We start from the raw sequence: 12,676 nt of genomic DNA, 5'->3' as shown, positions 1-12,676 counted from the left end.
CCGGCTGCTGCGGCCTCGGGCAGAACGGAGGTCACCTCGGGAGCCCGGGCCTCCATCCCGGGGATGCCGTGCCGGGTCCCGTCCCTGCCTTGGCCCAGCTCCAGACAGCCGCCCCGGTGCCGGGTGTCTATCCCCTGGCTGTGCCCATGCCCCGCCCCAGCGGTTTAGTTTACTGAGAGAGGAAGGCCAGATCATCTCCTCCTGCTCGGCCCTCTGAGCTGCCTCCAGAGGGTCGCTGGACTGTGACCGCCCCCTCCCTCCAGGCAGGGGGCTTGGCCCGCACTCTGCACACTCCTGCCAGGGGACCAGGCTCCCCGCTGCCAGCCCTCCAGCAGGTCCCTGCTGCTGCTTCGGCTGAGTCCTGAGTAACTGGAACGTGACACTATTTCCGTAGGACCTGCCTCAAAAGAGCGGAGCTTAGCTGAGTGCTCCCCATGGTCCCGGCTCCTCGTGGGGTCCTGCCCTCCTGCTGCTCGTGGGTCTCAAGGTTACTCAGGCCAGTGTCCTCTCGTCTTGAGTGGCGCACAGCCCCCCCTTGCCCCTCAGCTGCCTCTGGCCCCTCATGCGTCTGATCGTCACATGGAGTCCTCCTGTCCCTTGGCTGTGAGTCGCCACGCAATCCAGCTAGTGCGTAATGGTGATGTGGAAAACAGCCGAGTCGTTCCCTGAATCGTTCAGGGTGTGGGGGTCTGCCTGCAGGGGACGGTGTGGGGTCCCGTGCTGTCCCTCTCGCGTGCTCTGTGTGTCATTGGATGCTGCGGGTTGGTGACCCTAGGCCCGGACCCCTGCCTCCGTGATGACTGCATGTCCCTGTGTACATGGCGCTCCCTGCCAATGCCCCAGGGACACTCCTTGGAGGTGGGCCGTGCCTTCCTTCCCAAGAGTGGAGTCAGGGGACGGAAGGGCCTGCGTTGGCAGGAGGTGAGGGGGGCTGGCATTTCTGACTCCACACAAAATGTAAATGCTGCTTGTGAAGCTTAGCTCCCATTATCTTCTCCCTCTGCCCTTTGACACAAAACTGGTAGAAAGAAGCCTGATAAACTGATGGCTCTTGGCTTTTCTCCCTCTGCCCCAGAAAGTTCTTGGAGGAAAAAAAAAAAAATGCAAGAATGAGTGAAGCAGGGTTGGCCCAGGTGGGTGAGGGCCCAGCCCCGGTTGCAGGCTTCGTCGTCCGCTCTGGTCACTCGTGGGAGCTTTATTCACAGTCTCACTTGCGAATCTTGCAAAGTGGGGACAAGAGCCCGAAGCTCGGGTTTCCAAAGAAAAGTATTTAGGTTTATGTAGCTGGTGCTGTACCCTATTTTGATGAATCTTAACTTATTTCGTTGAGGTGTTTTGGTTGTCTGCTCTCCTCCTGGGGCCCGCTAGCCACCTGTCTGCTTGAGTTGTCTGCTGTTCCCCACCGAGGCGGAGAGTGTAAGGGAACAAGGGTATCCAGGAAAGGTGGCGGGTAGAGTTTCTCTCACTTTTTTATTTCTGGCTGAAATTTCTGAGCCTGACCGCCCCCAGCAGACTGTGCACAGCTGACACTTGAGTCAGCTACACGCCTCGTCCTCCAGCTGAGAAGGTGTGTCTCAGCATCTCATGGGCAGCCTGTCCTGACAGATGGTCGCCCTCCTCTCCTGGAGCCCAGGGGCTGTGCCGAAATGCCCCCCATTGGTATCAGAAGCCCCCACCCTCCACGCCGGGCCAGAGCCCCATCTGAGGAAAGGATCCCTGGGTCATTGGACGGGGTTCAGTGACCCGTGCTTTTGTGAAGAGAGGCTTTCATACCATTGCCAGGGGTTTCTGTGCGGGGGCCATGCTGCCAAGAGACTGAGCAGTGTCTGCAGACAGTGGCTCTATCACACCCCCTCTGGGTTTGTAAAATCTTACCTGGCCCAAAATCGGGAGGAGGTGTAGGTGCGGTGGGGGGTGCCATGTAGGGGGGCCTGATTGCCCCTGAAATGTCCTATCCCCACCAGGGATGGGAGACATTGTTACCACGGCCTGCCTTCCTGTGCCTGAGATGGACACACGCGTATACACAGCGACAAGATACACAGACAACATACGTACATACACAGACACACATACACACATGTATATACACAGACAACACACATATGTATATACACATACATATACACACAGATATAACATACACATATGCACACTTTTCAGATATAACACATACACATATGCACACAAAAGTGTGAGACACACACAGAGACAACACACACACATACAGACATTACACACAGAGACATAACATACCACATAAATACACACACACACAGAGGCAGAAAATAACCACTGGAAGTGCCCGACAGTCTCACATCTCAGCCCCGCCCAGACTCAGTTTCATGGCTTGGCTGTTATTTTCCAGAGACACCCCCTGGGGATGTTGTGTCCTCGGTTCCCTGGGCACCAGCCCCAAATATTCACATTGGAAAGACCTGCTTGTGGGGAGGAAGTGCCCCTTCCCACCACTCGTGGGCCCCTCCCTGCACGTGCCTGACCTTGTGAAAACCCGGGGTCCCCCGGGCCCTGTGTGGGAGAGTGAGGGGCGCAGTGTCTCTGGAGAATCAGCTGGGCCCGTGGGTGGGGGAGACGTGAGCCCCTGGGTGGGGATGGGACCTTTTGGGGGCAATCAGGACCCTGCACGGCCCCCAACCCCCGCTGCCTACACCTCCTCCCTGATTTTGGGCCAGGTGAGTTTTTAGAAACCCAGAGGGGGGGTGTGATAGAGCCATGGTCGAACGACTGCTGCTCAGTTGATACAGTATCAGCATCACTTGCATCTCCCCCGCTTTGGGTTTTGTTCCATTGAGCCCCTCGGTCTCCATCAAGTGATCGACCACCTGGTCCCGTGGCGTTTGGATACCCGCAGGTTGACTACAGCCTTGTGGGGCTTCTCTGCCCACCCTGAGCCCCCCGGGGCCCTTGTCACTCCCTTCTGCCCCTTGGTCACATCTGTTCTCACCGGGAGGGCTGCAAGCAGGAGCCTTGCGCTTGTGTTTGCTGTTTTGTGCATGGGGTGAGGGGGGGTGGGGAATGGGAACCCAGGCTGGGCTAGGTCTCCTCCCCGCCACCCCCACTGCCAGGCGGGTACGGTGAGCTGACTGGGTCCTGCCTAGGATGGCGACTAGCCTGACATTGGAAGCAGATCCGTCAGCACAGGATGTGTGGACACAGCTTGTAAAAGCCCCACCCTGTTGCAGGTGAGCCCACGGGTACTCGGGGGCCTCGCTGCTGCAGAGAAGAGGCCTGGCCCCGCGCCAGGGGTGGACACTCCACTTTGACACACTAAGAGCCGCTTGTTCTGTTGACCCCTGAGAACCACCCCCATGGAGACCAGAGGGAGCGGCTTCATGCCGGCCCGTCGCCCCAGTGTGTGAGTATGGACAGAGAGGCAGGGCTGTGGCATGTCCACGCAGGTGTGTGAATTCAACTTCAGATGGAACTAAATATGTGTTGTGTATAATTTTATGTATAATTTAAAATATATTAATATCTGTCTGCCTTGGTAATGAGAGCATTATGTAAGGCTCCTTAGTGGGAGCGAGATGTACAGTTTATCAGACTCTTGTGGACTTTTTGGGGGACAAAATGCTTTATTGATCCAGTGGTGCAAGAAGCTACAAACACTCCGTATCTCATCATCATAGTTATGATGCCTAATGGGTGGTTAAGGCGAAAAAGAAAAAAAAGTCAACTGACCTTCCTGTTCATCACTATGATCCAGTCTTTCTGTGCCCATTGCTTCACTGGGTGGCAGTGCTCTTTCAAGAGGAAGTGGACCAGCCAGGGGTCTCGGGGCGCAGTTCTCAGGAGCTCCCCCTTCTCCAGGACCACCCTGTGAACGTGCCAAACTGCTGGCTGAACACTCCACCGTGAGACCTCGGCTTGAAGTCCAAATGAGATTTCTCAGGGTCAGGGAGCATGGCTGGGAAGAGGCATTCAGGCCTTGTTAAATTATTAACAAGGTGTGTATGATGTTGTGTTTCTTGATGACAAACTTTTTAAGTTTGGGACTTATTTTCCCATTGGAGAAGTTTATAATATCTATTTAAGATAAGTTTCCTGCTTACGTTGTGCCTTTAAGCGTGGATTAGTCTAAGGAGCACACAGGGGTGACAGTCTCCACGAGGGTTGGTTTATTGTCAAACCTGAAGGTGTGTGGGTTCTCCAGTGTACTTTTTTTTCTACTGAACATGGAGCCATTATTAAGAGGATTGTGTTTTTTATTATGTAAATTGTGTAATATTTTTTTGCTCGTTTGATGTTCTATTTTTCTAATAGTTTTCTTATAGTTTCTTATAATTGCAATACTAGATTTAGATTCTGACAGCTAACTGCAAATCAGATTGGCCTCTGCTGGTCCCCTCGCCGTCCCCCCATACCTCCCCCTACCCCCACGCCCCATTTTTATTTTAAGGACAAAAGTAGACGTTGTCCATTGCCTTTTAAAAATGTGAACCTGTGCTCTGTATCCCAGTTTTGCTGGTACATTGATGCCATAATAGTTCATGTTATAAAGTCAAACTTTGTTGGTACATCCCGTCATGCTTCTGCAAATCCTAATAAACTCCCATCTACGGCCCTGGCTGTCCAGTGCGGTCTTAGGAATTCTGGTAGCTATGGGAAGGGTGGTGAGGGGTTGGGGGGTGTGGCTTGGAGAGTCTCAGAGCCTGGTCTTTGCTTCTTGAATCTCACAGCCCGATGTTGCGTTGCCTCACAGCTGGGGAGGGGGCGGAATCCGCAGCCAGGGGGGCCCCTGGATCATCTCCCTAAATGCCCACTCTTCCCAGGTCGCCTCGGGTTTGGGGCCCACAGATCTCCCCGCCACCCAGATGGTGGGGAATGAGGCTGCTGTCATCAACTGCAGCAACACCCACCCCCGCCCCGCGACCTGTGCCCAGAACCCCTTGGCCTCGCACTGCCCTCCACCTCCCCCATACACACTCGTCGTCAGGGATGGCATGCTCGCAGGACAGGGGTGGAAGGCGGGGTGTGTGACTGTTATAACCCTTGAGCGCTCACCATCACCCTCTCCCCCGGCCCCACTTGAGAAAGGAGGCGTTTTTCTGCGTTAAAGGTGCGTTCAGTCGAGTGGCCCCAATTCTCAGACCCCGAGGCGCGGTGTGATCCCAGCAGGAAGATGCGTAGTGACATTTCCTCACTAAGAGGAGGGCAGGGAGCTGCTGCTACAGGCCCCGCCCCACCCCGCCTCCGCATGCCCACCATCAAACAAGCGAGGACCACCCGTGGGCCACGCGGCTTGCCACTCGCCTGGGCTGGACGGCGGGAGCGCGCGCAGGAGGGGTGCCCCTACTTGCCTCCCCAAGCCAGCACCCCACCACCTCCCCCCGCCCCAGGGCGATCTGTGCCCTGTGCTGTCTTGCAGGCACCGCCGAACCCCAGCCCTTGAAATCTGGGCGGGCTGACTGCCCCCAAGCGCCCGGACCTGGGGGCGACCTGGCCGGGTCCACACGCCACGCCGCCACCTAGAGACGGGCGCCTGGAGAGCCCCCTACCCGGCTCCGGCAGTCTCCCAGGAAACCCGGACAAGGGCCTCTGAAGCCACTCCCGTCTGGAGGCCGGGGGGTTGGGCAGTCACCTGGAGAAGCTCGACTGGTGAGTCAGAGGCTGCCCCCGACAGCCCGGCCTCCGCAGTGGGGAGGAATCACGTGGATTCCTTCAGGACTGCTGAGTCACCAGGCGGCCAGGAGGGCGGGGACCTCTATTAGGGGGGTACCCCTGTGCGCCCCTCTCCAAAGGGGCATCGTGTCGTTTTGCCATCTAAGCTTGTCCATGAAGCCGTAAATGCGATGTGAGCAAGGCTTAGGGAATAAAGCAGACAGTGTGTCTGTTGATGCAGCCAGTCTCTGGCCTACTTCTCAACACCCATCTGGGACTGCGAGGGAGTAGGGGTGTCGGGGGAGGGGTGCAGTGGCGGATAGAGAGAAGGTACGGGGTCGGACTTTGACACTTTTACTCCCTGAATCCCTGCGGTTGCCTCTTGAGCGCCTGCTGATGCGCTGTGCTGCACAGATTTGAATGCAGTTAAACCGATCAGCAGCAGCTAAGCCCATGGGCTGGCTTGTCTGTGGGGAGGTGGGACCCTGTAGGGAGGGGAGGGGCCCACTTAGACAACTCTCCATCCTGTGTGATGCCTGCGCTGGGAAACCCAGACACGTAAGCGGGGACAAATTCACCTGTTCATCCCTCACGCTGAGGGGGCAAAAAACCGAGCTGGTAGGTCAAGACACCCCAAGTGTCCTGCTTTTGTTTATAAAGTTCCAGAGAAGCAGACTGGTTCCAAAGGGAAACAAATGGGGAAAAAAAGATATTTAGCAAACTTAAGTGAATTAGCTCTAGCCTCTGGCGATGTTTTTTAAGCATTTGACCCAGATTCACCACCCCCTCCCCCACTGTGGGCAAGGCCCTGCCTCTTGCTTGGCAGGAGGGCTGTCCCATCCACCAACCCCCCACCCAACACCCCCCTCCCTGGCCCCACTGCTGGGTTTGCTCTCAGATGCATCCACAGCATAACAGCCTTCACCTCCAGCAGCAGGGGAGACACATTTGCCCTGGTTCTACCCGAGCCTCACCCTCCACACTCCTCCTCGCCTCCCAGGCAGTGGGGGAGCCGCTGTGGACTCCCAGAGACCACAGAGCAGGGACTGAGTGGTTGACTTCGAAGGTCTCTCTCTCGACTGCTTCCTAGCAACCGTCGGGGACACGGTTCTCGGTTGCCAGGAGGCTGTTCCACCTTTGGTTCCTCCGCGGGGCCCTGGGCCAGGCGCCAGCATCCCTTTGCTAAGTGGCAGTACTGATGCATGGTGGGGGGAAGGATAATGCAGGGTGGTTCTGATTAAAGTGGTGGCAGGAGGCGCCAAAAGACATGAACAGATTGGGATGTGTTGATGAGTAAATCGTTAATTGGCAGCCGTCACCAATATCTGGAGGCATGAGTGAGCCAGGGGGTCTAGGATGGTGTTGGTGGGTCCAGAGTAACTCAGGGGCCTTTATCACCTGCCAAGGGGCTCCTGGTCAGCAGCAGCTTGGGGGAACAGACTGACTGGAGTCTCCCCATGGCCCCTGGTGCCCCTGCCAACTGGCTGCAGTCCAGCCTGAAAGCCCGTATTAAGGGGGTGGGAGGGGTCGAATGCTTTCAGGTTAAAGGAGTGTCCTGGCTCAGTGCTTTTTCGGGTCCCGTGAACCCCGCAGGCATGAGAAAGCGCAGGACAAGGAAGTGCTGTGACCATGGCCCCCATGCTAGGAGCCAGTGGCCCCCTGGCCACTCTGAGAGGAGAACTCTGTGACCACCCAGACACAAAGTGACCAGGCCCATTTAGGGTAGAAAGTCAGGTCAGCATCTGAATTTGAAGTTGACGGTGAGGGGCTTGTACTTGATCTCTTGTGTCCTTTTTCTGACGGTCTCCAGTCCAACCTGGCTACCTGAAGACAAGGAGCAGAGCCACCGAGCCCCCAAAGCTTGGGGGAAGACTGCTGAAAGTCCCAGGCTACAAGCTGGGTGCAGGGACCCTGCTAAACTGGAGCAGAAGGGTCTCAAGACTCAGTGATGACCAGCTGACCCTGGCATGCACACAGAGGGAACCTGGCCTTCGGGCCTCCCAGTCCACTCCTGACCTCCTGAAGCCTGAGGGGGGCCAGGCCAATGGTCACATCAAGTGCATATCACAGAAGGTCCCTCAAGTTCATTTTAATATGCTTCAAACACAAATAATGCAACACAGAAACCGCAGGGGCCAAAAAAGGAACGAGTGACCCCCTTCAGATGGTCACCAAGTATGCTGGCTCCACGGCCTGTCCGCGCTCCGACACCCAGCCGGAACCTCACAGGGCGTGTGGTGGGCTGGGGGTGAGCAGGGCACCAACAGCATCCCACACGCCAAGGAGAGGTTGGTGAGGTTGGGTGGGTTTGCTTGAGACAGGTGGGGAGGCTGTAGCATTTCTCTGTGGAAACAGCTCCAGCCTGGGAGGTGGACACCAGAGAAACAGAGGTCCAAGTCCTAACAGTGTTGGGAGTCGGGGAGAGAGAGGTGAAGTGGGGGAGGCGCTGCTGCCCCTAGAGTTTGGAGATAGGAGCCATACATGATGGGCGTCCATGACAAGGAAAGGAAGCCAGGGCATTGTGGGAATTAGCTCAGGTACCCAAGGTCAGGGATGGTTAGAGCCACGCTCTAGTCACCTAGTGGGGGATTACTTGGTTCTAACACCACTACAACTGTGACTGCAACAGGCTAACACACCAGACCACATTCTAACGTAACACTGACATCTGTATTGCTGTGTGACTGCATTTAGCAGGTGCCGTTATGGAAGCAGTTCCTAGTTCGGAGGGCTGAGCTACTGTGTCTGCAGGTGGTGCCTGCTAAAAGAATACATATTCGTGTATTTTAGTCAACGTGGCATCATCTACTCTAACGGGATGCCCAACTCAACATCACAGCATCATGCAGACCCACTAAACGGAAAAAGAAATGTTTCTTCACTGGGTATCTCCTGTCTATGTCCCCAGGATGGGCAAAAACCTGGAGGTTTGCTAGAAATGAGATGTATGGGAGGCCAGGAAGCCCAAGCTTGACTCATGCAAGGAACACAGACCAGGTCTGTCTTCATGCTGGCCACATATGCCACGAGCAGGCAGGGGCTCTGGGCCAGGGGACCCTTTCTTGAGCCGTTTCTTTCCTGCTCTGTGACTCTGGCCCCACAAAGCGTATCTACATAAGTCTGCCTATCTCGGGTTTGCTCAGAATCAGTCTTGTGCTCAGGACCACTTTGAGGGGCCTTGGGGAGAAAAGTACAGAGTCTTCGTCACGAACAGTAAAGACGTCATTATCACCACTGTATTAATGGCTGAAACTACTTTGTGTGTTATGCTTCTAATGGTCCACAGCACTACAGGAATCTCTTCCCCATTCTAATCCATTTAGGAGACAAATGCCAGTCCAGAAGCCTATGACCACTGGCTGGCTGTTTCCTGGGGCTCCTCTCTTTGGAAGAACCTCCTGAGCCAAAGATGAGACCTCTCTTAGCTGTGGTATAGCTTGACCATCCAGCAGAAAAAGACACCTGGGTTTCTGGGAGGTCATGCAATGATCTAGCACAACCAGGAACTGATCCCCCCAGGACAAAAGAACTGGTTTTCTGGAAGCCCCTGCTAGAACCCCTGAGCTGCTCAATGTACAAGAATGAGGTTGGGTTACAGAACCTAACTGAAGTGGGGCGGGGCAATGAAATAGGGCTGAGGGTCGTATTTTGGTAGGTTGACCATTTATAGCATCACATCAAACAGGATGCCAGAGGACGCTCTTCTCCTCTACGCTTAGTCAGAATACAGCCTCTATCAGCAATTTTCCTTCTTGAGGATGGAGCGTGAATAGTCTTGGCAAACTCCAAGGCCATTCTCACCCTCATTCTCTAAGGTCATGTGCTTCCATATTTTCCCAAGGATGCAATAGCCGAATGATGGATTCCAAGATGCCATTTAGGAAAAAAGCAAAAACTTGTGTTTACAAGACTATAGGCGATCCACTGGTCTTGAGTTAACATCTGCAAAACTGCTCATCCCCCTCAGGGTTTCTCACTGCTGCCCCTTATCCACTCAGGACAGGAATGTCGATAATTAAAATCTGTGGATGGAGTAATAGTGACCTCACGTCATGTTGACTAAGAAGCTGATTGTTTCAAAGGTAGTTACCGACGAATGGCTGGTGTTTGTGTTAAACAGAGTACCACATGGTGGTAGGTCGAAAGGCGCTTCTTCTCTGTATCTTTTTTTTTTTTTCCTTTTTCTATTTTGGGTAGAAATATTCCTGGGAAGGTAGATAGAAATGCATTTTCATTTCCCAATAATTCTTAGGCACGAGTTAGAAAACTGCTGACCGTCACCAAAATACGTCAGCACTTCATGTTATAAAAAATGCAATTCAGAACCGCTGCATGTGTATATACGTGTATCTAAATATACACACATACCGGTGCAGTACACAAGGATTATTCAATGGAGAGTCAAAACTGAGCTGTTTGTTAACTAACCTGAAATTCTGCAGTGAAAGTTCATTGCTCAAGGACAACTGGCATTTCCTTCTTTTGGCTCTGACTATGGCCAAACGTTTGCACATGAGACACTACCGTTTACACGTTCCTAAGTGCCCGTCCCGGGACAGTCCTACACACGAGGGTTAGAAGAGGGCTCGGCCTGGGATGCGGCTATGCAGCGACTGGGCATGCGCGCATGGGAGGCCGCGACGTAGCGACTGGGCATGCGCGCGGGGCCAGGCGGGCCGGCCCGTGGCGGTCACCACTCCCCGCGGGTGGGAGCCCTCGTGGACCGGGCGCCGCAGCTTGGCCCGCAGCGTGGTGGCGTCATCTGGGCGTCATGCTGACTCTGGCGGGAGAGGAGGGCCCGGAGGAGGAGCTGCGATACACAGGGGATGTGGGGGACAGTTTAATGGGGCTGGTCGGGTCCCCGGTTTGGAGCTTCCATAGCAGCTCTTCATTGGTTCGGCTCAGTCTCTTTTTCTCCTGCGTTTCTTTCTCCACGTATTCCTGGAGGTTAGCGTTCTCCTCCGACAGCTGTCTGCACGGGGGTTGGGGGTGTGGTGGGAACAAGCAACAGTCAGAATAGCAATGGCAGAGCAAGGCACTGAGCCTGAGGTCGGCCAGGCCCAGGGGCGCACAGGGAACGGGGTGGGTGGTGGGTTCCTGTGGACCTCAGGGACCAAGACCCCAGGGGTTGAAACATGATCGCCACCTGTCCCACCCACACAATCCTCTCCCAGAGTCTCTCTGCCAACACCTGATTTCGCCCACAGTCCCTCTGCCCTGAGTCAGGGGAGGCGCTGGTGGCCAGTGGACAGAGCAGAAGCTGCAGGCATGAAAGAAGAGGCAAGAGGGGCTTGGTGTGGGGGGTGCTGAGCGGCGGACATAAGAGGCGATGACGATAAGGACAGCCCCAGGGAATCGGTGGTGCCATCAGCCTCCGCAGCCTGCCCTCGCCCTGGGCCTCCCTGGCAGCAGTCAGCTCGCGCTGTGACCTTCTGGGCAGTGCATCTGGTCGCCTGCTGGAGCTGGAGCCCTGGAGGACGGGGCCAGAGCGGTCCCTCCTCCAGTGTTCGGCATCCAGCCTGGGGCCCGGCCCTAACAGATGCTCCATGGATGTTTGCAGCTGATGGATGCCAAGTAGAAAGGAACCCGATGTGTTTTGTGCCTCTGTCCTCACTGCAGCCGGGTTGCTGCTCCTCCCTTCCAGAAGTCGGAGCCTCGGAGCAGGTTAGGAGCACGGAGATGAAAGCGGCTGCACGGCCGGATCCCTCCCTCCTGCCCTCCGGCGGGGAAGCTCCCCTCTGCCATTGGCCGAGCGCCAGGGCAGCAGTCGAGGGCCCCACTGCTGGAGCCCAGGGTCGGCTGGCTCACATGGCTGTTTCTTTAGCCTGGAACTCCCAGCTGGCAGCCCTTCCAAAACCTCCTCCACCATCCCCACCGCTCCTGCCCCCGCCCCTGCCAGTTGTGCCACACGCTTTAGCCCACCCCACTCCTTTCCACCAAAGAGGGTGCTCCATGGAGCCAGGGCATCGGCTGGGTGCTCAGAGCAGTGTGTTCTACGCTTTCCTCCACGTGGGGAGCGCGGAGAGCCTGCGTGGGAAAGCCTTGGGGCTCGGAGGAGCGAGGACAAAAGCAGAGCCCTCCAAGGTCAGGAACAAAGCTATTCTATCTGGGACACGCGCTTCCGAGGCTCCATCACCCAGGCCCACCTACCTTGTGACCACGGTGTTCTGGTCGATCCTGGCCTTGAGGTCTTCGTTCTGCTGCTGGAGAACTTGGATCTTCTCTTCCAGGATAATGTTCTTTTCTGCCTATAAAAGATGCAGTGTCAAGAGCTCTGCAGCCAGGCCCTGGGGGAGATGACAGACCAGTGCCCTTGGCTTCTGGGTTTTGGAGGATTATCTAAAACAGTGTTTTTCAAACTGCAGTTTGCAATGCATCAGCTATAAAACCAGGCTAGAGGGATGTGACCAGCATTGCTTTTTTAAACAAAAGAACAGAATAAAAAATACCAGAATGCACTCTAAAAGTACTGTTTTATATATATATATATATATGTATATCTTTCTTATATATATGTAGGTATATAATATGTCTGTGTGTATATATTGGTATATATTATGAATTATGGGGCTTCCCAGGCAGTGCTAGTGGTAAAGAACCTGCCTGCAATGTAGGAGACCCAGGTTCAATCCCTGGGTCTGGAAGATCTCCTGGAGAAGGAAATGGCAAGCCATTCCAGTATTCTTGCCTGGAGAAACCCATGGACAGAGGAGCCTGGTGGGCTACACAGTCCATGGGGTCGCAAATACTTGAACACAACTGAAGCAACTTAGCATGCATGCATTTCCTGGGAACAAAGATGAGGCGGGCGTGGGAGCCTTGCTGAAGAGCTGGCTAGAGCCCAGTCCTTCCACTCTGATGCCTCGGCCCGATGCACGGAGGGGTGGTGGTTTTCCTTAACCACCCTACGCGGGAGTTCTTCACAGTCTTTTCAAAAAAGAATTTCTCAGTTCATCTTAGAATGGAGCTCGACTTCAGCTAGGTCTCAGGCCATGGGGACACATGGACAGAGAGCGGGCATTAAGTCTCAAAGGAATAACCACCATGGAGGAGG

General features: G+C 55.0%; 1 protein-coding gene across 3 annotated transcripts in view; it reads right to left on the bottom strand.

Moving 5' to 3' along the window:
* Positions 1-1,988: 1,988 nt before the first annotated feature.
* MTUS2 (microtubule associated tumor suppressor candidate 2) overlaps positions 1,989-12,676 on the bottom strand; it is a 72,475-nt gene continuing 61,787 nt past the window's right edge. Inside the window, exons 8-9 of one of the 3 annotated variants that reach the window (XM_010835888.1) lie at positions 11,773-11,870; positions 1,989-10,594 (exon numbers count right to left, since the gene is read on the bottom strand). In XM_010835888.1, the coding sequence (XP_010834190.1) occupies positions 10,381-10,594; positions 11,773-11,870 (312 nt within the window). In that variant the 3' untranslated portion in view covers positions 1,989-10,380. Of the gene's footprint in view, positions 11,871-12,676 lie in introns of all 3 variants that reach the window. The other 2 variants (XM_010835890.1, XM_010835891.1) reach the window with 2 other exon arrangements.

The sequence above is a fragment of the Bison bison genome, unplaced genomic scaffold, assembly GCF_000754665.1.
Source record: "Bison bison bison isolate TAMUID 2011002044 unplaced genomic scaffold, Bison_UMD1.0 scf7180017864056, whole genome shotgun sequence".
NCBI classification, from domain to species: Eukaryota; Metazoa; Chordata; class Mammalia; order Artiodactyla; family Bovidae; genus Bison; species Bison bison.
This window is presented reverse-complemented; position numbering and strand designations above follow the sequence as displayed.